General features: G+C 46.7%; 1 protein-coding gene across 1 annotated transcript in view; it reads left to right on the forward strand.

Moving 5' to 3' along the window:
- Window positions 1-25,576, forward strand: part of LOC138513127 (uncharacterized) — a 1,268,315-nt gene that overhangs the window by 636,298 nt on the left and 606,441 nt on the right. Inside the window, exon 9 of the mRNA XM_069627773.1 lies at window positions 4,099-4,209. Coding sequence (XP_069483874.1) covers window positions 4,099-4,209 — 111 coding nt within the window. The remainder of the gene's footprint in view (window positions 1-4,098; window positions 4,210-25,576) is intronic.

A 25,576-nucleotide genomic window follows, 5' to 3' on the forward strand; every position in this document is an offset into this window, starting at 1 on the left:
ATTCACTATTGGTGGTCAGTAGCTAGAGGTGGACATGCTGCATCCTCACCATTCACTATTGGTGGTCAGTAGCTAGAGGTGGACATGCTGCATCCTCACCATTCGCTATTGGTGGTCAGTAGCTAGAGGTGGACATGCTGCATCCTCACTACTTGCTATTGGTCATCAGTAGCTAGAGGTGGACATGCTGCATCCTCACTGCTTGCTATTGGTGGTCAGTAGCTAGAGGTGGATATGCTGCATCCTCACTGCTTGCTAATTGTGGTCAGTAGCTAGAGGTGGACATGCTACATCCTCACTGTTCGCTATTGGTGATCAGTAGCTAGAGGTGGACATGCTGCATCCTCACTGTTCGCTATTGGTGGTCAGTAGCTAGAGGTGGACATGCTGCATCCTCACTCTTCGCTATTGGTGATCAGTAGCTAGAGGTGGACATGCTGCATCCTCACTGCTTGCTAATGGTGGTCAGTAGCTAGAGGTGGACATGCTGCATCCTCACTTCTTGCTAATGGTGGTCAGTAGCTGAGGTGGACATGGTGCATCCTCACTCTTCGCTATTGGTGATCAGTAGTTAGAGGTGGACATGCGGCATCCTCACTGTTTGCTAATGGTGGTCAGTAGCTAGAGGTGGACATGCTACATCCTCACTTTTCGCTATTGGTGGTCAGTAGCTAGAGGTGGACATGCTGCATCCTCACCATTCGCTATTGGTGGTCAGTAGCTAGAGGTGGACATGCTGCATCCTCAACATTCGCTATTGGTGGTCAGTAGCTAGAGGTGGACATGCTACATCCTCACCATTGTCTATTGCTGGTCAGTAGCTAGAGCTGGACATGATGCATCCTCACTGCTTGCTATTGGTGGTCAGTAGCTAGAGGTGGACATGCTGCATCCTCACCATTGTCTATTGGTGGTCAGTAGCTAGAGCTGGACATGATGCATCCTCACTGCTTGCTATTGGTGGCCAGTAGCTAGAGGTGGACATGCTGCAGCCTCACTCCTTGCTATTGGTGGTCAGTAGCTAGAGGTGGACATGCTACATCCTCACTGCTTGCTATTGGTGGTCAGTAGCTAGAGGTGGACATGCTGCATCCTCACCATTCGCTAATGGTGGTCAGTAGCTAGAGGTGGACATGCTACATCCTCACCATTGTCTATTGGTGGTCAGTAGCTAGAGCTGGACATGATGCATCCTCACTGCTTGCTATTGGTGGTCAGTAGCTAGAGGTGGACATGCTGCATCCTCACCATTCGCTATTGGTGGTCAGTAGCTAGAGGTGGACATGCTGCATCCTCACCATTCGCTAATGGTGGTCAGTAGCTAGAGGTGGACATGCTACATTCTCACCATTTGCCATTGGTGGTCAGTAGCTAGAGGTGGACATGCTGCATCCTCACTGCTTGCTATTGGTGGCCAGTAGCTAGAGGTGGACATGCTGCATCGTCACATTCGCTAATGGTGGTCAGTAGCTAGAGGTGGACATGCTACATCCTCACTGCTTTCTATTGGTGGTCAGTAGCTAGAGGTGGACATGCTGCATCCTCACCATTCGCTAATGGTGGTCAATAGCTAGAGGTGGACATGCTACATCCTCACTGCTTTCTATTGGTGGTCAGTAGCTAGAGGTGGACATGCTGCATCCTCACTGCTTGCCATTGGTGGCCAGTAGCTAGAGGTGGACATGCTGCATCCTCACTGCTTGCTATTGGTGGCCAGTAGCTAGAGGTGGACATGATGCATCCTCACTGCTTGCTATTGGTGGCCAGTAGCTAGAGGTGGACATGCTGCATCCTCACTGCTTGCTATTGGTGGCCAGTAGCTAGAGGTGGACATGCTGCATCCTCACTGCTTGCTATTGGTGGTCAGCTAGAGGTGGACATGCTGCATCCTCACTGCTTGCTATTGGTGGTCAGTAGCTAGAAGTGGACATGCTGCATCCTCACTGCTTACTATTGGTGGTCAGTAGCTAGAGGTGGACATGCTGCATCCTCACCATTCGCTAATGGTGGTCAGTAGCTAGAGGTGGACATGCTGCATCCTCACTGCTTGCTATTGGTGGTCAGTAGCTGGAGGTGGACATGCTACATCCTCACTGTTCGCTATTGGTAACCAGTAGCCACTGCGCCCACAGGATGTTCTCATCTTGTGGGCACTAGATACAGCTATCATTTGAGGAGTGTGATTTGCGCAAACTCCTTTGTCTGGTTGTGTGCCGAGAGACGACTGACCATCAACACATCTGGAAATCACTGTGGCCTTAAAATCACCTTTATGCAATTAGACTAAATGACCCATCCTTGTGTGAAAGACGAGGTTGCTGCAACTAGTAGCGTCACCTGTGCCTACTTCTTGATATACACATTAGAGGGGGTCCTTGAAACGCCCCTACTAAATCCGGCAGCACCCTTCCACGAGGTGTAAATAGGCGAAGAGAGAGTGGGGTGAGAACGCACTGATGAGCGGCTTGGCAGTGCGTGCAATCTTGTACTACCTTAAAAAAACAGCACAGATCCCAGTTTCACAATTTCTGGCCTGTTTCCACAACACGTGTTTCGCTGCTGTTCCCGAACGCTTCATCAGGAGGTCGCCGTACTTTCCCCCATTGGAACCGAGAGAATGAATGCACATGGAACCGATTCATGCTGCGTCTGTGCTGGTGACCCTGGAGTCTATATTCATGTGTCACACATGTAGGGAAACTGACCAATGCACCACATTTCACTCAGTTGAACGCCCTTCTCCCCCAACGGTGACGCTTCTGCTCATGCTTGTATATAAAAGCAAACAATGGGCAAATAATGAACTATATTTGCTGAAATGTGGCTTGCACCACATCTTCACATGCATGTGGTCTTCCTCTGCGCTTACACGTTCCTTCTCAGGAAATACACACCATGTTGTCTCTAAATAAGGCCATCTTCTGTCCTGGAAAGGTCCATGCTCAGAGTGAACGCTAGGATATCTTTCCCCTGTGAATACAAAGGCAGTTCTAATTGTACAAGCTGTCCACTGATTGCCTGGTAGTGCTGCTGGACGTGCCTGTGTGTTGCAATTGGGATACACACTAATGGTTAATAGCAACACAACACTCCTGGGGCCAGATTACAGAAACTTTGCACCAGTGCAAGAATGCATCAAAAATGTATCTTTTCAGCACGATGACCATTTTAGCCCTGGTGCTTTTAATATGACAAACTGCACGACCAGCAATGTTTTTTTAATGTATCTCAGTCTTTTCAAAAATAAGGAAAACTTTGCCCTAGTGCTAATACCGTGCAAACTTTTCACTTTCACCGGTGCAAAGGTTCTATAATCTGCCCTCTGGTCTTTTACAAGGGCTGTCAGATCCCCAGAACTCACCCAAATCTCCTAAACATGACGGCACTATTCCCTCTGGACAGACAACATAACAATACATGTATCCAAATTCCAGAGCAGTCTCGGCCTTAGTGGGTGTCTCTTTTCCCAGTGCTCTGACTCTACTATTAAACATAAGAAACAGTGACCCCCTTTCGCGACCTCTGCCTCAGTCTAGTGGTGTCGCTATCAGTGCACCTGACCACATGGCTCTTTTCCAGAGACAGACAGAGAGTCCAAGATAGTGACATGGAGAGGGAGAAAGTGCAAGAGGCGAGAGACAGACATCTACATGGAAGACATGCTAACCTGCAAATGATTGGATATTAAACATTGCACACTTCATCTTATCCTTCAGAAAAAGGCACTGAAAGCGAGGGAAACCATAGATAGAAAATTGCTTTGGATAATTTTGCAATTCGAGAATATTGGGCCGTTCTGTGCGGAGCCAATGATCTCCTGGTGCCTCAGCTCGGACCAGTGCGTGACGTCATTCTCTACACAGACACCTGTTCAGCCAATCCTCGGGTTCTGCGCCAGCAGCACACCCCTCCTCCCTCCTGCCATAGTCTCTTCCCTGGACTGTACCCCAGCACCATGCTCTTGGGTTCATAGCGCCTCCCCAGAGAGGCTCCTGCAACAATAGGTGATCTCAGCGTAGCGCTACACTGCTTCTTGGAGCTAGCCCCGTGCTACATCAAATGACTACTATTGAGAGAGATGCTGTTTGTCTTTCTCAGGTGGACAGTGATGGCGACGGCTACCTGGACTGTCTGCAAGTCTTGATGGCGCTGAAAGAAATCGTCCCCTCTGAAGCGCTCACAGACGCCGAAGAACTCTACGTTTACAGGGTAATAAAATATAAGCGCGTGAAACCTGCTTCCAGTCATATTATGATTTTCTTTAGCTGATGTCATATGCTTTTAATCGTCCTCACTTCTGTTATTCGTCATAAGTATTTGTAAATGCACTTCTCTGTCTGAAATGGTTGCTGAAAGCGCCATACACAGGCCAGGGAGGCCGCAGAGGCCAGTCCCACTCACTGCGCGACCAGTGACAGGTTACGGGTTGCCACTGTTCGCTGGTGAGTTCTTCTATGGTAATGGCGTAAACGTTTACCATGAATATAGGGGAGCGACTGAACGTAGCAAGGGAAAGGGAATCAACCAATTTTACGAGAAAACAACATACAGGGGTTCTGGAGGCTGGCGGCTGAAGGGGCAACATTGAGGGATAGCAATGATGCGAACATGTCTAATGTCTCGGGAGGATAGCTCAGCGGCAACGCGCTCGCCTTGGAAGCAAGATGACACGGAGCAACACAGGTTTGATCCCCGGGTCCACGCTTAGAGAGCATGTTATAAATAACCTATCATAACATAAGCACGTCTGAAGCATGGCGCTCGCACTACTCGGGTATTTTATTTAGCTTGTCTGAGGTTGGGATCGCCAGGGCTGGGAGTGCCTGTCGCCATTGTGAGCAATTTGTAGAAGAGGTGATTGCTCCATTGGTGGTTGCTGATGGGGGAAAGGCTGCGGGATCGGGTGGTATCAAGCTCGAGGTCATCAAGTGGTTCTCTGCATGGTGGGTCCCCACGTTGACTAGAGTTTTTAATGCGATGGCACATTCTCAGCTACTGCCTGTGTCTTGGAAAAAGAGTGTAATCATGGCGATCTTCAAGGAACGATCAAGGAGCCATCCCCACGGTCACCAGCCTACTTCTGTGCTTGATGGTACGAGCAACTGGTTTTCAAAATGTATATTGACAAGACTAGAAAACTGGGCACAGATTTATAAAATGCTGCCCGAAAGCCAGGCAAGGTTCAGAAAAAGATATACTCCATTGGATCACTGTTTGCTGCTCATCACAATCCTTGAAAAATATACTAAGATCAGGTTGGGGTGTCTTTATGTTGCTTTCCTGCATTTATCTAAAGCTTTTGATTCTCTATATAGGGCAATTTTGTGGAAAAAAACTAGACAGGCTAGGGGTACCGGCAGGTTCACTTAAATTAATCCCACTTTTATACACAGACACATGGGCGGTCGTAAAATGCCCAGGCTTGGCAACCTATTCTAGGGAGTTACTACCAACAAAGGGATCAGGCCAGGATCTCCCATGGCCCCATTACTGCTTATTTGTTTACTATCAGACTTTGACCCATATAACCCATTAGCAAGCACTAACCCACAAGCTATAAATGAGACAAAATATGGGGCATTAATGTACGCTGATGATACGGCTTTGCTTGACCTAACACACAGGGCTCTTCAACTGTTATTCAATTATGCAGCTTCGTTTTTTAAGGAGCATAACCTCAAATTGAACTTGAAAAAAACTAAAATAGTTCAATTTGGCAACCCTAATAGAAAGTTTGTATAGGCAACAAGTAATGTAACTATTGCATTGGTCAAGAGTACAATTATTTAGGAATTCTGTTGCACCAGAGTGGCTCCTGGTCCCACCATATCAAAAAGACGCTAAAATAAGCTCAAACATACCTTAGAGGGCTGACACGTTTTCACTATAAGCATGGGGCAAGAGATTGAACAACAGTTTTAGGGTCATGGAATTCAAATACACACATCCGTATTTTATCGGTGTGAAATATGGGGCCACGCCAAATGCACAAGGCTGGACCTGGTGCAGAACACATTTTTTAAGGAATATAGGAGAGATTGGCCCCGGTGCACCAGGGGTCGCTGTACGAGCAGTACTTGGGGTTAATAGCATAGCGGTTCTAGCGGAGGGCAGGTTTTGGAAATTTTATCTCAAGACCATTACATTTGATACCCCAAACCTTATTAGATGAAATGTAGCTCAGGAAATGCACTTGTCGCTACCCAAAGAAAAATATGCATGGTACAAATTGGGTCATAGATTGATAAGCAGGTGCGGCATTGAGCTAACCCAATTACTGCCTAGCCAAATTGAAGATCGATCTTAGGGACAAGGCAATCCGGTTAGAACATGTTAGCATGAGGAACTGCTTATACTCGCATCGATGTCGTTTTATGCCACCTTGTGCCTGCCAGAATATCCATGAGCGAGGTGCTGCAAGCTCCATGAAATCCCAGAGAATAGAAAAATAATGTCAATGGTTAGATTAAACATTCTACCATTGACAGCCAGAATGTCTTGGCTGGGCAGCCGTAAACATTATTCCTGTAGGACGGAACACGAGGAGAAAATACTCAATTATTTTATTAATATGCTCCCTCCTGATTAACCTTAGAAGACAATGTTTTAAAAACTATTTTGTTAAGTTTGATATTCGGGATGATTTTGAAATAGATGTCTCTATTCATGATTTGAATTTTCTATCTGATGTATGTACAGTTATTAACGAAGGCATTATATCAAAAAAGACATATTTTAATTTATATACATATCAAACAGTGTGCCCACATAAAACATATGAAACCCTAACACGTGCGGTTGTGGCTTGAAGAACAACTTGGATTGACGCTGGTTAATTCATGTTGGATAAAGATGAAGATTCCGTTGAAGTCACTCTGACATTCCTAGGAATGACATCTGCAGTTTACTTAGAAACACAGCTCTCCTTGTGGGTAAGATCCCACCGTGTTTTGTGTTGTTCTTCAAGCCACATCCTCACGTGTTAGTGTTTTATATGTTTTATATGTTTGATGTTCGCACACTGTTTGATATATATAAATTAAAATATGTCTTTTTTGATATAATGCCTTTGGTTCAATATAATTTGATGAACTAAACAATCATCTTGTGAGTAGGTTCCTGCCACTACTCCAGTGTGGTAGAGGTGGGTAGCTAGTGGTATATTTTGCTTCTGTTCTGATATTCTCTCCTCAAATACCACAGCCCCCATACAAAAAAAGAGGAACCCCATGATTGCTCACAACTCTTCTTCACTGTACTTTTATAAAGGAAAGACTCAAAACTATGGACAGACCATTTTTAAAATAAGGTTTATGTTTTTAAATTGACGCTAATAAGCAATGTATTGATTTTTAATGACTGTTAATGGCTAACACCCAATAAACCTTTTACTACTACTACCAATGGGCTCTCACTCCAAGAATCTTTTAAATAATAAGTTAAAACGGTGCAGTTTAAAACACACTTTCTGTGAAAAAATTGTTAAAAGCCACACAGTTTACAATTAATCTTAGGGTAAGACATGAAAAGGTACATTCAACAGTGCACAGCATCACTTTTGAATGCATTTTCATTAGGTATTTGTCCACTATCTGCCAGTATTCAGCTAGTGTAAAAAATATTTTCATGCTTACTGGGCCCATATATGTACATTCTGGCTGCACCAAAATTTGTTGGTATTTACAGAGGAGAACATACTATTGATTGCTCTGTCCAAAATGGCAGTAATGATACTATGCAAAACCACTCTACCTCAGGCATTATATGTCAGTATTCCCATGTAAGAACATACTAATTTTAGCTTTGCTCTTAATGCCCCTTAAAAATCCATACCATATTAAGAAAATGTGTACTGACTGGCTGCACCATTTTAAGCCACTATCACCACATAAGAAGACCCATTCTGTTGGTTTTGCCCTTAGCGCCAATATGAAATGCCTTACCACAGTATGCTACACAAAGCCACCCTCTCCCATTCGTAAGAATACTCATCATGTTTGCTTTGCCCTTAACGCCAGTATTGGATGCCATGCTCCAGTAAGAAAACATGTCCTTGCTGGCTTCACAAATGACCACCACCCGTGTACACAAACTCATGCTGGCTTTGCCCTTAATGACAGTTAAAAATGCCATACATTGGTAAGAAAAGCTGCCCAGAGTGGTTGCACCCATGCGGCCTTTATAGCCACATGAGAACACTCATCATGTTGCCTTTTGCTTTAACGCCAGTAAACATGCCATGTTACAGCAAGAAACATGTCCTTGCTGGCTGCATAAATGCTCCCCCACAGCGCTTTGTGAATGTTATGGAGAGGAAAGCGACAGGAATGAGAAGTAATGGAAATATGATGGGAAAAGGAGAGATTTGAGTTTTTGGTTCAGTGTTTAAAATCCTTCTGTTGTGTGAAAGGGACTTCGGATTGGAGCCTTTGGATGTATCCCACATTTCCTTAAGGGGTGCAGAGTCACAGGTCGCTGTTAGGTGCGTGATTATATAATGTTTGTGTGCATGTGTGTAGCGTGCATGGATTTAGGGACTATGCACAGGGGTGTTCCCTCTAGTCTTGTTTCCAGATTCTCAGAGAGTTGTTAGGGTGCGAGAATTAGATTAATTCTCAGTGTGTTTATGTGTAGAGTGTCTAGTCCGTAGCCCTGTGCAGTGGCGTCGGTTATGTTGGAGGAGCAGGAAGTGGGAAGTAGGTTGGTAAGTTGGTTGGTTCGACGATGCCTCTGGCATGAGTCTTTGGTTGCTGCTAAATGGTATCTACAAAAGTTCTTGGTTGCCTTTCGTCCACCTACCTTGCCTCCTCTCTGAGCCCGGAGGCTTACTTCCCCTGCGGGTTTGGTGGCAGAAGGTTGGTTGTACCTAATGTGTTTCTAGTTATTCGTTCAGATTAATCTTGGTAGTTGGGTGTGGAACAGTTGTGCGGTCGGCTGCTAAATGGGTGTGCAGTTGGTGTTAAAATTAATACAGGAAGTAGTGCTTGACCGGGCGCCCCAAGTTGTGTGGGTGGGCAAGTTAGGGTGATGTTTAGGTTTTAATGCTTTGGCTGTTTGTGATTTCCTTGGTGCATACATCTCACGCAAGTTTTACCCCTAAATCTGTGTTGTTTGGGTGGCCTTTTATTCATTGATCATTCTAGTTGTTGGGCGTGGCTGGGGATTGAGAAGGGGCGAGGGGGTGGGCGTTGCGATGTCCTGGTCCTCTTTGATTTTTCCGCTGTTATCTTTGACCGCGTCCCTTGGTGTGTTTCTTTTGGTCTGCAATGTTTTTTTCTGTCAATATCCCTTTTGCTCTTGTCATTGTCTGTTGAATAACCAGGGTTTGAGTCATTTTCTGACGGTGATGTGGTCTTCCATAGTTGTAATTTCTCTGGGCACGGTGTTCCAAAGGCTAGCAGTAAGGCGTGAGAATGCTGTTCCTCTGAAATTCCACTTTTCAAACTGTTTTGTCTCCATTCATAGTTTGTCGCTTGAAATTAGGTTCTTTCTTGGCTGGTAGCGGCAGATCTTGGCCTCAAGAATGTGGCTACTTGTCTGTGTAAGGCCTTGTGGGTGATGCAGAGGGCTTTGAATTGGATGAGTTTTTTTTACTGGTAGCCAATGGAGACTTTTCAAAGGTGGGGTGATGTGGTCTATTCTGTTTAATCTTAGTAGAAATCTGGCTGCTGTATTTTGGACCCTCTGGAGTTTCTTGGTGAGTCTTTCTGGCATTCCTAGGTAGAGGCTGCTTGCGTAGTCGATTCTTGTAGTTATCTGGGATATGATTGCGAGAGCTGTGCTATGAGGGATGGAGAGGTATCTCACAACCAAACTTAACTTGCACTGTGTCCCTTTACTAATGTCATGACAGGTGGAGAGGGGTGGGGGAGGGAGGCATGTGGTTAATTTTACCTGTCTCTGTTCCCACATAGGACACAAACCATCACCACTCTTTTGATTGGCACATCCACATGCGGCCACCCAAAGTCCAGCAACATCCTTCATTTGGTGTTTGTTATTCCCTGGTCCCCCTCATGGCCTATATGCATTACTCTCTGTATGTATGTATGTGTGTAGCCATATATGTGTGTAGTGGAAAAGCAGAAACGTTGCTAGGAAGCAATAGCACGCTGTACGTAGGGGACGCAGCCAGGAGCATACAGACAGGGTGTGGGGATAGCAGAGAAGCTGGTTGAGGATCAGTGGAGGGCTCGCAGTTCCGCGTTTGAAGACTTCAGGTTCAAAAGAGAGATTCTTCTGCCTAACCTTATCCCTTTCCACGTACAGTTCTCCAGTTGTTGGCCACAGTCCAATACATCGAATTCCTCCGCAATGCATAAGAAATGTTATCACAGAATATTTTTGGCACCTCCAGCGAAGTTGTTGAGCCTTATGTTCTGATGCACTCTCTTTTTCTCCCCATGGATGTGGAAAGGTGTCCAGCCTTTGGTTTCAGTCAGTAAATCCAATGGGCAATGGGCTCTCCTTAATGATCAAGCAGTCTACCAGCTAGAGGAATGGATGAATGAGGGGCTGTGAGCCCAGGACATGCATGTAGGGGGGAGAGAGGGACTATGTAACTTGAGTGTTTGAAGACAATTACATTCATTCAAAACGACTTCCATTCACTGCAGGAAAGTAACTTTACCATGTCTATGCCTACTGTGAGAGTGTGCAAACCACAACCTGTGCACGCTCTTCACCCTGCAAAGGTGCGTTCTAGGTATGTGCATATTATGGAAGCACTCTTTGAAATTACAGCCCCTTTTCAGATTCTGATGTCACCGTTTGTAATCTCACTGCAATTTCACAAAAAGTACTGAAGTAAAGAGCACATACCCAGTTAATATCTTTCAAGTCTGAAAAACATGCGCAAGTTGGGGTTTGCAAACTATTGTCTTAATGATGTTATGTTAACATTAATGTTAAAGGCATTTGTACCGTGCACTGTCACCAACAGAGTTGGTCCCCAGGCTCTCTGGCGGATCTGCAAATAAAAAAAAGGAGGATTAGGGGGTTAGTGAGGTGAAGTGGGAGTAGGAAAGGGAGAACAGTGGTGTTCTGTTGGCATCTTCAGTTCGGTTTTCCCCGTGCGCTGGCTTGGGTGTGAATATCGGATCAATGTGAGTCTTCATGTGCTGTTGGTGCGAGTTATGTGTTGTTTGTTTGTTGTTGCGGTGGGTTAAGTATGTGCCGTTCACTGTGACGAGAAGTGGTTGTGTGGCTTTTTTGTCTGAGAGATGTATGTGGAAGGTTGAATTTTTGGGTTAGTGTTTTTTTCCCCTCTTAGTCTTTGCTTTTTTGTTGCATGTGTATGATTATACTATGCTGTTGGTATTGTAGTTTGTCCGTCTAGTTGTTAGGTATGTGATGGGTGGCAAGTTCCCATCAGAGCTATTTTGAGGTTTCTGTGCCAGGTTGAGGCACGCATTATCTCCTGCTCAGGTATTGGTGCTGTATGTCTCACAGTCATCAGCTCCCTCCCTATCCATTTCCTTGCCAGTGATCCTTAGCTGCCTTTGCTTGCTCTGTCGACTGAACGTGTGATGAGATGTCATCCTTACTCTTCCCTCCTGACCCCTCCATATTCACTCCTTGGTGTGATCTTAACTTATCTACGTTTCAATTTGCTATAGTGTTATGCCGTAAATTGCCCCCCCCCCCTGGCCCCTCTGTTTACGGGAGCTAGCATAGGGGGGTAGCGAGGATCGGCTCCTTCAGAGCATTGTTCAGCTGCGTATGTGGCCCCACAGGTGTTCCTTCTCGCTATGGGGTGAAAAGCCAGGCTTCGAGTAGTTTTCTATATAGAAAGTGATCTCTCCTGTTACGTGTGTTTTTTGGGAGCTCATTCCGGGTGTTTGGTGCAAGGTGAGAAGAAAAGGAGGATCCTCTGAATTTTCTTGTGTTGTATGGTTTTGGTTCTAGGCAGATGTCGTTGCTTACTCTGAGTGGTCTTGTTGGGCGGTCGATGTTTATTTTCTTTCTTAGGATCTCTCCTCCTTGGCCGTGATATTGATAATGATGTGTTATTTATACACTTAAGTGCTTTACAGAGAACATATAGTCATCAAATTAAGCAGAACACAGGAGAATGACTGCATCTGTACTCCATGCAGGACATTGCATATTCCTACATCAGCAAATGCTGGTAATGTCGTGTCAAAGCCATCACGGGTGTGACCTTAGAGGGCAAATACCGGCAATATTTGGGCAAACACATCACAGATGTGTCCTTACAGGGAAAATGATGGCAATGTTTGGGCCAAGCCGTCACAGGTGTGTTTTACAGGGGCAAATACTGGCCTTTTTTCTGTGTAGACTAATACCTGCAAAACGTTCCAACTAAGAGCCTGACATCTGTTTGTTTTTCTGCATGTTTATTCATGTGCAGAATGACCTGTGTCTGTTTGCCCTCACTGCTCATGCAGATATGCCCTCTGAAGGAAGACATGTATGCCCTCTGAATAATCAATAACTAGCTATTCAAAATGTTTATGAATTCAGTCATTTGGCGACTGCTCGTTGCGGCTACGATTCTTCGCGTATGAGTAGAGCCGCTAAGGGAACCAGGCAGCGACAGCTGAGTCAGCGTTATTTCCATACAGCGCTGCAGAAATGGGCAGAGAAACCGGCAGAGTATCCCATCCCTGGAAAAGGCCCCAAAGCCAGAATACCCAGGATTTAGAGAGGGTTTTACTTGAGTGAGATTGACAGAGGAAGTCCGCAAGATACATTCTGTCGGGTCCATTAGCGCTGAGCCTCCTACTAGGACATCTCCCGTGTTTGACGGTCGAGACTCCAAAGCAACCCCTAGGCCTGTAGATTTCCCCTCCGTCTAGTCTCGTCTGCAGCGGATCTCTCCCTCATACGCCACAGGCTCTGGTCTGGTGACTAGCACCACACACGACTCCTAGTCTGGGTCTCCGGTAAGAATACCTCATTTCTCCAGTGTGATGGTTCATACGTCACTGGGTGGGCCTGGGTCCTGGGAAGAGACTAATGTCAAAGCCAGGACACGATTCTTGACACGTGTAATGTACCAGAACGATAGCTCAGAAGCAACGTGCTCGCCTTGGAAACAAGACGACACGAAGCAACACAGGTTCGATCCGCGGTCCGCGCTTAGAAACTTCTGGGTATTAAGCGTGTTATAAATACGCAACTAAGAGACATATTCCTGTAACAGCGCCTCAATGCTGCGGGCTGTGTGAGCACTTTAAGAAGGGCTAAATAAATCAATAAAAAATAATGAGAATTGACGTCAAAGGAAGTGCATAGTCGTTAAAGTGAAATATGCAATGGTACTCATTTGGTCTTTCCCATTTAAAGGGAGGGTCTTGCCCCGAATCCTAATGCTCTTGGTTAAAATCCCGGCTTCAGGGCTGTATGGAAGGGGCCGGATACCCTAAACTAAGTAAAGAGAGTAAGTTTATTTATTTTTATTCCTCAAACACCCAGGAGGGACGATGCCGGCTCTCTGGAAAAAAGTGAAGATAAAACTGCCCACTCGCTGCCCCTCGACTTCGGCCCTAGTGAAATCCGTACTTTATAGACTTCCGGTGTCTGTCAGCCAATCACGTCTTGGCATGTCACTTCCCATGTCATGTGGTGCTGCTCGGCCAGTGACACCTGCAGAGTCTGCGGTCCTAGGAACACATACAGTACTTTTTCTGCAGGCCATCGCCCCACTCCTGATTAGATATCGCTCCTGGGTAATGGCACCTGTTTGCTTTCTTCCTTAAGCTTATAATTGTCACCCTCTTCTCCACCGAAGAACCCATCCGAAGGCATAGACTTCATGCGGGGAACACGTGCACTTCATACGCATCGAAGACGTGTGGGAGACGGGCCTCTGTACACATACTTTGCAACATGTCCCTCATGCGTTTATGGTATGTCCTGACTCTGAATTGTTTGCCTCAAATAAACGCTCTCAATTCGCCAATTATCCATTTTATAGCCACCGTCTATTCATTTACAGTAAACGTTTGGTCTGCTCCCTAAATCACCAGCCTGTGCCATTCTAGCAGAGCCACAGAGAAGACGCCCTGGAAGTTACATTCAGGGCACCAGCCTCAGAAAAGATAGTAGGATTGGGTCACAAGCCAGCTAGTATTACTATAATTATGGTATTTATAGCGCACAGACTGAGCTTCCAGAAGCAACAGAGCGCTTTACAGAGGTGTACAACAATACAGATTCATAACGGAGTGCTTTACAGAGGTAACAACAGAACGGATATACAGCCGGGGGTGGTATACAGAGGGGGACAGAGGAGGGGTACAGCTGTACAGGGTGGCGGGGAGCAGAGGAGCGGGTGGTGTCTTGCGAGTCAGGTGGCACATGGAGTGAAGTGATGGCCTAGGTGCTGAGACGGACAGTTTCCTTGAAGAGGGGGGTCTTGAGATCTTTAATGAATTGTAAGAGCATGGGGGCAACATTGATGGGGAGGAGGTTCCATAGTCTTGGAGTGTAGGCACAGAAGGCTTGTTTCCTGGTCCTTTCTTTTATGTAGCAGTGGATTTCAAGTCTGCACGTGTCCTGGCTTCTGGTAGTGTGCTGTCCGCCAGAGATGCTGAGTTACTCTGCGAGGTAGCTGGGTGACTTGGGGGCGACTGCCTTATAGATGATGCAGCCAGACCTGAAGGAGATTCGTGCTTACAGTGCAAGCCAGTGAAGGTTGATGAGGGCCAGGGTAATGTGTTTGTATCTGCATAGATCCTTGAAGAGGCGTGCAGCCACATGTAGGACACTTCTCAGGGGCACAAGGGGGGATGACGAGAGGCTTACCAGCCCAGTTACTTTCCCTTTTTGTCAATCGCCTGCTAATGTAGGCAACCAGTCGCACTACCCCTTGAGAGTTCAGCTGAGCTAACACTGCTCCAATCCCAAAATCACAGAAGTCTGTCTGGATAATGAACTCCTGGTCATAGTCTGGAATTTTGAGAACTGGGGCCCTGCACAATCCATCCTTTAAATCCTGAAAGGAGGTTTGACAGGCGGGGGTCCAAGTGACCTTCTTTGGCCTCTTTTTGGCTGTTACATCATTCAGGGCCATGGCAATGGCCCCACACCCTCTGATGAATGACCCGTAGTACCCGGTGAGACCTAGAAAGGCTCTTACCTGCGTCTGTGTGGTGGGGATGACCCAATCCTTCACAGCCTGTAACTTTGCTTCGAGAGGTTGCTTCTTACCTCCACCGACCAGGTGGCCTAGGTAAGTCGCTGTGCCCTGCACGATCTGGCACTTCATGGCCTTGGTAGTCAGACCTGCATTCTGCAGCGCCTGAAGCACTTGTTTCAGGTGGGATAAGTGATCCTCCCAGGTGTGGCTGAACACAGCAATGTCATCTACGTTGGCGTCACTGAAGTGTTCCAGTCCAGATAAAACCTGGTTAATCACGTGCTGAAAAGTGTCAGGAGCCTTCTTCAATCCAAAGGGCATCACAGTGAACGGATAATGTCCTTTGAGAATACTGACCTCTCTCTCGCTCCATCTATCAAGCCGACCTGCCAATGCACTGCTGTGAGGTTGAAGGTACTCAAGCTTGTCAATGAGCTCATCTGCCCGAGGAATGGGGTGAGCATCTGTCTTCATGACAGAATTGAGCCCCCAGTTGTCCACACAAATGCGAACTTCATTCTTCCCACTGCTGGTCTTTTTAGGGGCCAGTACCACTGGACTAGCCCAAGGGCCGTGGGATGGCTCTACCACTCCTAGGGACAACATCTTGTAAACTTCCTCCTTGATGATGTCCTTGACCTTATCAGACATCCGGTGAATCCTACTCTTCACCGGCTTAATGTCTCTGGAGTCCACATCATGGGTGCACCAATCTGCACGACCTGGAGTCAGAGAAAACAGACGGGAAAACTGTCCCAGTAACCGGCGACAGTCTGTAAGTTGCTGTTCTGCAGGTCCGTTGCAAGGTTGTCAACTTTAGCTGACCCATCTGTGGCTTCAGTGCGCAGGAGGTCTGGGAGGTGATCTCCTCCCCAGTCTCTCCATTAGTCACTAATGCCATGACCAATTCATCCTGACTATAATATGGTTTTAGCTGGTTTACGTGAAAGACCCTGCACATCTGTTTAGGTCCTTTCACGTCAATGAGATAATTCACCTCACTGAATTTTCCAGAACACTGTAAGGCCCAGTCCACTTGTCCTGAAGGGCACTGGGTTTGCCAGGCTCCATAATCCACACCCACTGGCCTTGAGAATAGACTGTCACTATAGCCTTCCAGTTGTGCCAGTGCTTCATCAGCTCCTGACTGGCTCTTAGGATTTTCATCGCATCTCCCATGTACTTTGCCATTCTAGACTGAAAGCCAAGTACGTAGTTCACCAAATCTTGCATAGGGGATGAGGAGTTGCCCTCCCAACCCTCTTTCACTAGACTGAGGGGACCTCATGCAGGGTGTCAAAACAGAGGCTCAAAGGGGCCAAACCCTACTCCATTCTGTGGCACCTCCCTGTAGGCGAACAAAAGGCACGGCAGGCAAATATCCCATTTTCTCCTCATGTGCTCCTAAAAGCCATCTGTCATGCCTTTCTTGGTCTTGTTGAACCACTCAACAAGCCCATTTGTTTGTGGATGGAAGGATGTAGAGAACTGGTAGGTGACTCCACACTCTTCCCACATTGCCTTCATATATGCAGATATGAAGTTTGATCCCCTGTCAGAAATGACTCCCTTGGGGAATCCAACATGGGAGAATATCCCAATCAGAGCCTTTGCAACCACAGGGACTTTGATGCCCCTCAGAGGGACAGCTTCAGGGTATCTCGTGGGGTGGTCTACCACCACCAAGATATATCTGTTCCCTGAACTGGTTTGAGGATCCAAAGGACATACAGTGTCCATTCCTAGTCTCTCGAAATGCCACCCCACTACGGGTAGTGGAATTAAGCAGGCCTTTGTGGCACCACCTGACTTGCCAGAAGCTTCACAAGTTGGGCAGAAACGGACAAATTCCTTAACTTTTACACCAAGCTCCGGCCACTAAAAGTGCACAGACAACCGGTCTGATGTCTTAGTCACTCCCAAGTGACCCACTAAAAAGAAATTTGGTGAGCCTAATCCAAAATGAACTTTCTGTGGCATTGGAGAATCACCAACCTTCTGGTACCCTTGCCCTCAGAATCTTTAGGCTCAATGTACAAGAGTCCATCCTCCCAGTACACTTTGAACATTCCAGGGGCCTCGCCCTTAGCCTGCTCCTTCACCTGCTTGTGTGGACCTGCCAGAGTGGGACACTTTCTGAGCTTTAAAAAAGTCAATCTGATCCGGGCCCCCAACTGATGCAAACTCATCCAGCTTGGGTAGACCCTTCAGATCTGCGCCCACCTGGTCCTCCACCTCAGCTTCCTGCGCTGGTCCAGGCAACACTGAAGTCACTGAGTCCCCTGCTACCAAAGTAGGGTCCTCAGTGGCTACTGGCCCCTCTCCCGCAGGAGTAGGTGACTAAGTAGTCTCTGGAACTGAACTAGAGGATACTGGCCATACCAGTCCCTCCAATAAGTCCTCTGGAAGCACTCCAGGCCATCATTACCCAGCAGACATGGGACAGGGATGGAGTCTTTCACCGCTACATAGGGCTGGATTGTTTCATCTCGCCAGCTGAACTTTACTTTCAGGAGGGGGCACGCCTTCTTTCCGTCAAACCCACTGATGCTACGATCAGGCCCATAAATATATTGGCTTGGCTCTAGCCACTTCCGGGTGACTGCACTTAGGCTAGCTGTGGTGTCTCGGACCGCAGGATAGTTGTGTCCATTGATATACACATATTATAAATAGATTTTAGTATTTTTGGGAAATGGGATCTCTTCTGGAGACACAGTACCTTTCCCACTCAGTGTAACCAATCCATATTCAGCCACTCCTTGGAATAGTGAGAAGTCATCCTTTAGGAGGCCCACAATAATGATGGCTTCCTTCTCGAGTCCAACATTCACTATGGCTTGCTTGGGTAAGCCCTTGCAAGCAGGATACCCTTTCCTATGGCCCAGCTCCTTACACACGAAACAGCCTTTGGGTGATAGGAATGCTGGTGTCCCAGTGTTAGAGGTGCCTGCGCTCTTCTGTTTGAGGGGGCGGGATGGCTGAACTAAAGTTTTGGGATTTCCCTTCATTCTTTTGGGGACCTGACTTCAAAGAGCATTTGATTGGACTTTTGTCCTTCCCATCCTTGTTAACTTTTTTGCCTGAAGATTTCTCTTCCGGTTTGGGTGTGCTTGCCTGAGTCTTTTTCTGGACTCGAGTACTCACAAACCTATCGGCAGCGTTTGCAATCTCCCAAGGGTCTGTGATAGTCTTGTAGGTGTAGGTCAGCCTCACAATTCTTCAATACATTCTCACATGCAATCAAATTGTACATCCCTTTAAATGTGTCAACTTTGTTACCAGTCACCCACCCGCTCAGATATTTCAACGACAAGTGCGTGAACGCTTCAAATGTCTGCACACTTTTGTTTCTGAGCTCTCTGAAGCTCTTGAGATACTGTTCAGGGTATTGACAGATCTTCCTGAGGAGGGCTGCCTTCATGCTCTCACAAACAGGCCTTTCCTCAGGAGTTAACTGGAGAATTGTATCAGTCCCTGGTGTCGGTAAGTGTCTCATCAGAGCTGCACCACACAGTACCCCATACACCACCTGTAGCACAAAAGCTCCAAACCAGTCAACAATATCCTTCCCCACTTCGTAAGAAGCCTGCACTAAGTCTTTGGGATGTGCCATCGGGGCTTATCCAGAGCATTCTGGTTTGAGCCACTACTGCTGCTTTCGCTAGAGGTGGATCTGTTGGCCTGCTTCTTCTCGTGTGAGAGTGCCAGTCTGCGGGCCACTTAGAGACTGTGCTTAGACCTGGGACCTGAAGGGTTCCGCACTAGCCCCTGACCTATGTGACACTTTATAGTGTTGAAAAACCACACTTGCCCCCCGGCGGGATGGTTGGTGAGAAACACTGCTCAGGCTCTCTTCCTCGTCATCTTCCACTACTCCCCCAAGAAGGTCTTCTTCATTTGGGTACACAGGGTCGCTCGCTTCTACCCAAGCTTGGAGGCTGGTCAGCAACTTATGTTAGTTAACCTTGTGCTGTGGGGAAGTCCTCTCTCTGAACATAGGTCTGTCAGTCGGTCAGTCAGTCAGCTTTATTCGGCAGATTTGTCTTTAGCACACACATACAATTACATCATAGAAATGAATTACAGAAACATTTAAATAACAATCCATAGTGGACAATAAAATAAATTCATAACAGACAACAATATAAGATACACAATTCTTAAAATAATCATCAATGAATGTCCTGCAAAGGCAGAAAGAAAAGACCAGCACAAGCCCCTCAATTGGATTAAGACAACATCCTACGCAACCAAGCACGATAGATGAATTGTGCAACCAAATATACATTGTTCACTAAAGCTGTAGGTTTGCATAGAATAATCGCTTCTTGCATGGTTTTCACAAATGCTTTTCCATACAGAGGTAGCAAATAAATCTTTCTCACGTCACAGTAGCACTCACAACAGAGTAGAACATGAGCAGCAGTCTCTAAACCACATTTTTGACAAGTTTCTGTATTTCTACCACTCTACCCTCTTGTCAAAGATGCAACCGGTAGTGTCCCTGTGCTGAACTCCATAAAAAGGGTACATGCCCGAGCTGGTAAGACCAGAACCAGATATCTATCTCCACCCAAGGATGGATTCGCAGAGAGGTATGCCACTCCTACCTTTAGATTGAGACATGAGGCAATAAGACATTCTTGGATCTCGTATTTAATGAATTGCTTAATGTCTCCTTTGAGACCTTCACATAGGTTGTCCGGGTCATGCCATAGTTCTTCCATGCCGGCCAGTTTAAGATGCTGCCTAACTTGAGCCGACCAGTGTAGTGAACGTCTGCCAGGATAGCTCATCAGATCCTTATATGCTGCTTTGTACTTGACGTGCGCAGGAGACCCCCAAAGTCTGAGCTAGTAAAAAAACAGTTTCTATGCCAACTAGTGCATAATAGGATCAAGGCAACATTCCATATGGAGGGGGGAATTTGGGGAAGCTATACGGCAGTCTACGTCATTTATTCAGAATTTCTTTTCTGCTGCTGCTAGATTGGGATGCCTAATCTGTCCTCAAATCTCTTCTCCATAAAGTACAGTCTGGACAGCACAAATGTCAATCGCTGGTGACACTGCTTCTTCTCCATGGGAGACAGAAAATGTTTTAATGCCACCACCATTTCTTTCAAGGATGCTTTGCGACCTGCTTGTTTGGGTTGCCCAGAAGCCTGTATCTGCCATTTCTCCTAAATATCCTGAATATAAGCAATAGGGTCTTTATCCTCCTTCATTTTTCATTTCCTAATTGCCCCAATATCTGATGTGTCAGGATATTGTACCCTGAGAACCCTCCAAAGCTCTACAATTATTGAATGGTGCTCCATTATGCTCTGTGTTCTGTGCTGTTACACTTGCATTCCCCGTTCTCCTCCATATGTCATCAGCGCTCTCCCCAAGAATGGCTGCCAAGAGACCTTGTATGTCTCCTATAGCCAACGTGTTTCCTCCTGTCATTTCCTCTAAATTGGAATATTCATTTCCCAGCCCCCGAACTTAAACTAGGGAGCATGCTTTTTAAGTTATCCTTATCCATCTGTGGCCATGGACTGTACTGTGATCTTGCTCCCCCTTCTCTAGTTGGGGTAACTGTGTGAACCCATCCCATAGTCGGACCCCACTATTAGTCTATCTATGGCAGGGCGTTAATCATCCCTACCCACCTTCTTGCTGGTAGTGACCTTAACCTGCTCACATACGGTGGAGACTCTCCCTTCCCACTATATGATCATCTTCAGGAAAGCTCAGGATATGCTATGGGATCTGGCGTTCTTTCTTTAGGAAGTTCTAGATCTAACCACCTTACTTACTTATCCATCTGTCGACTTTCCGAGGGGGGGGAACACACCCTCTCCCTCTACCTCACGGCCTGACTCTTTCACTTCATACCTTTCTTCTTCCAGCGCTGCTCGAGGTGTTTCTAGTGCTATCTGCTTTATCGGGAGAATCACTCTCACTCTTCCCATCGTATCTCTTCGCTCGGCCTCTATTGATCCTTCAGGATGAGATTGGCATCCTGTCCTCACTGTCTCCTATTCTGTTTTATTTCTTCATCCATTTCCCTTCATTTTCTCGCATTCCTTCTTATCCTATCTTCCTCTTGCCTTTGTTCCTCTCTTCTCACATCCTGTCTTCTTTCCCCTTCTTCTCTCCTTCTCTGTCATCTTATGTCCTTTACTCTTTGTTCTTCTTCCTCCTCTCTCTTTCTATCATTCCTGTCCCTTTCTTCTATCGCTCTTTGTCTGTTGTCATACTTTCTTTGTTCCTCTGCCTGCTTTTCGTCCTTTTTTTGTTTCTCCCTGTATATTTGTTCCTGTCGATCTCTGCTTTTCCTTCCTTGCTCATCCGCCTCCTTCTTTTCTTGCTCATCCTTATCTTTTGTTTGCCTAACCTCCTCAATTATTTCCCCATCTAACTTGAGTTATATCTGTCCTCCCATCCATTTGTTCTGTACGAGCGTTACCTCACCAGCACTATCCTTTTCTCCCTTGCATTGCTTAACTTCTCGGTCTATATCTGTCAATTTATTTGACCTCTCGCCTCTTTCTTCCTTATCCTGTATAGACTAACAGGCATCTTCCTTTCTATTACTCTATTCTGGACTGTCGTCACTACTGTAAGCGGGGGTTCATATGTCGGGTTACTATACCCTGCCACTGCTCTCAGTTCCTTTAAAGGATAAACTGCTATCTCTTCTGTGGGTGCACTTTTGATTTTGGACAAGTTAATTGGAGATGAGGGCTCAACGCCCTCCCTCTTATGCTGGTTGAGCATCCACTCCTCCGGTGGTGGGTCCTCCTTCTCCTCTTGATACATCTTCCAAATTTCCAGAATTGCCAGCCTTTTCTCTCATGTCTTTCCCGTGTACGCAGTGTGCACGTATGTAGTCATGTGTTGCAATACCGCTTTTGAGAATGACATGCCTTGTGGCCATGGCATGGGCATTTTATCGGCTGTGCCCTTTACCCATTCTGCACTGTACTGTTTGAGCTTGGGAGCATGTTTTGGCAGAGTCTTGGAAAGATGCATGAGAGGAGTGTCAATTTGACAACAGGATGAACAGAGATAGTTTGAAAACAAATTCAGTGTGATCCTTAGATATGTTGTCACATTACAATGAAAATTATAAAAAGACATGTGTAGCCATATATATAAAAACAATTCCATGGGTGCATAACACAGACAATAAAGGTGCAGTCCAATGTGCAAATGCAAAGTAAAAGTAAAAAACCATGACACATGTCAGGATGAAGGCAGGGGCAGCAATAAGTTCAATGCTGATCTAAAATAGAGGGACGACATCATATGGAAGAAAAACATGTTTACATTATGAAAACTGATATGACACTTAAGTCAATAATAATTTCCAAAGAGGACTAAGACCCCCTCAGTACACAACTAGAATTTGGATTAGACCCTTTATGGTAGAGAAGAATTTTCAAACTGCCATGGGGTTTCCCCCCCAGTGCCAAGGCCTTTTTTTGGTGATTTCAGTATTTCACCATGCAAAGCCTTCTAACATGTTCTCCTTCATTAACCCCTTAAGTGCCAAGGACCGGATACCTTGTCCTTGGCACTTAAAGGGTTAAAGTGTTACTAGCGGGCCTGAAGATCCAATGTACTTCTTATGAGTCCGTCATGGATACTTATCGCACTTTACTACGGGTGTAGAGCGCATCACCATCCTGCACTTCCAACTCGTATACCCCCATGAATGTGGGCCCAGGGGCTTCTGTGCACACAACTTTGTCTTCCCCACTAGGTTCGACCACTGGGTCTCGACTCATTCTTCTGCTCTGGCTTTTTATGGGGGGCAGCGTAATGTCATGAAAGCACTGCACACTCCTGGGCAGCAAGTAGCACCAAGGAGTGGCCTGCCTCTAGATTCTGGCATTGCTCAGGAAACACCCAAAAGAGGCTCTGATGACCCACTGAGTGATATGCTACAAACACACTTACCTCTGCTGGACTTTGGGCAGTGGGGGCCTCTCACCACTGCAGCCGTGTCCGAAGTGCCGGGCCATCACAGCTATGACTTTGCTTGAGAGTTTGGGGTTTTGGCCCTTTACGTGTTCCCTTCACTTCCGTACAAAACATGGAAACTTCCAAATTGACCAAGCTTAAAAGCCTGAATGCGTGATTTGGCTGCATTTTGCTGTTCGAAAATTCTGAGCGGCCAAAAAGTTCGACTAAATCACGCATTTGGTGCTGGGGGCTGGGCCGGTGTTCCCCACACCCTTGGTCAACATATTTCGAACAGGGGTTGTGGGGGTTTACAACCACAGCCATCCCAAATAGCCAAAAAAAAAAAAGGAAACGACCCTGCTGTGTCGGTTCCCGATCACGGAAGTGAAAGGGAATAGGCGACGCAGGGACACTGCGAGTTTGTGGCGCAAGGTAAGTAGGGGGGTTGGGGTGTGGGAGAGGGTGGGGTTGTGGGGTGGGGGCCAAGACAAAAATGTTCAGGGGAGAAAAGACCGAAGGTTATTTTGGAAAAATAATCTTTGGCCTTTTCTCTCTCGAACATTTGGATCTCGGGTTTTCACCCCCATCCCAACGAATCTCTTGTGTGAAAGGCCATGTCCGCAGGCTGTTGAACTCCCCCGATGTAGACTGGTACACCATTTTCAGGAAATCTGGGATACCTGCCCATCTTCACTGACAAGGACAGGCAAGCACCAGGGGTCTAATGGTGTACCCCTGAGGGCCAACCAAAGAATAACCCAACTCAGTGATCACCGGCCTCTAGCCGCACCACCGACCCTACCGCCCTGACCAAACAACCACCAACACACACTAGCCTCATTGGGCCTCATTATGACCCAGGCGGTAAGTTACCGCCTGGGCCGTGACTTTACCACCATGGCGTAAACTACGTTTACGCCATGGTGGTTGGCGGACTTACCGCCCCATTCCGACCTTGGCGGGGCGGTAAGTCCCCAATCCCATTTACCCTTCCCCATTCCCATTTTTGCCCCATAGGGCATAATGGGAGTGGGGAAGGCGTTAATTACGCCACCGTAAATTACGGTGGCGTAATTAACTCCATGGGCCCTCATTACGACCCTGGCGGAAATCGAAAAACGATGGCGGAAATGCAATACCGCCATCGAATAGCGCTCGGTGCGATTATGACCCGTCACCGTAAAGTACGATGCCATTAGCGACACCGTAGTGAACGCCAACGCTAACTGCACCAAGTACGCGCACGCGCGCCATGCCAAACCGTAATTACCACCATGGCGCAACGGTACGCGAATTCTGACCCTAGCAGACATGTACCTAACGCCATCAAGCATGGCGGAAAGTACCATTCCGCCATGGTGAGAAGTACGGCATCGCGAATCAACCGTAAACGGCCCTACTGAGTGCCTGTACACCACTCCCTGGCCACATTGCACAACTCCTCGTAGGTGCAATGAAGTCACACAATGCAACCAGTGAAATATACAAGTCACCCATGCATGCCAACGAACAAATGAATCTAGGGGCTCCAAGTGCCTTGTGAGTGGCCATCCATATTTGCCATGGCACCATTGCCGCACTGATGCAGCACAGGCATGTGAAGGTTCAAGTACAGCAACATGAGCAGAAAAATGAGACAAACAAAAACAGGCCCCCCCATCGACTGACACCAGTGTAAGGCAACATTCAAAGCAGTATCCTGAGGGAGACTGCACCAGCCCTGTACTCTTGCCAGTAAACAAACCAACCATCAGCATAAGCATGTACCACACAAGTTGGCAGAGTGACTGAGCAGCCAGGCTCATCTCAAGAGGGGCCAATGGGAGCTGCAGGGCACAGATGGCACGAATACAGAAGCTATTCCAATGGACATGACCTCAGTCTCCCTCCAAGAAACGCACGCAAACACAGGCACCTGTGACCAGCCATATTCTGATAATCACATCATTCCACCAATCCACCTGGCTGACCGGCATCTGTTACACAAAAGCTAATCCCCCGCCCCTGTGCATGACATCATTAAAACAGTCATAATGGTAGCCCCTATCCCTGACCACACTGAGCTTCGTAGGCAAATGCGGCCAGTACAGTACCACGCAACTATACTCAGAAGCCGGAACCCAATGCAGATCTTCTCACAATACATCGCACCACAAATAGGAATATGCTACATTACTTGCAAAGAAGAACGCTACACGGTTAATATCAGAATAGAAATTTAATGCACCACAAAAATCACCAAGCCCATACAGCTATTAGGTCATGAACTCCAAAATATATTTCATTATTGTGGGCTGCATCCGCAATAAATGACCAGCTTCTTCTTGTGTGACGCCCTGTTCCTCCATGGTACACAGGGGCTACATTCACGTTCAAAAAGGCAACATGGAAGCGCCTAGAACCGCAGGGCCGTCCCATTAGGTAGGCACTAGTCCAGCTGAAAGGTCGAAATGTTGCTCCTAGCCACTAGTACTGCGTAAGGGCATGTGGCCCATTGGCGATCGTCCCA

The sequence above is a fragment of the Ambystoma mexicanum genome, chromosome 12, assembly GCF_040938575.1.
Source record: "Ambystoma mexicanum isolate Mex_15411 chromosome 12, UKY_AmexF1_1, whole genome shotgun sequence".
In the NCBI taxonomy this organism is placed as follows: Eukaryota; Metazoa; Chordata; class Amphibia; order Caudata; family Ambystomatidae; genus Ambystoma; species Ambystoma mexicanum.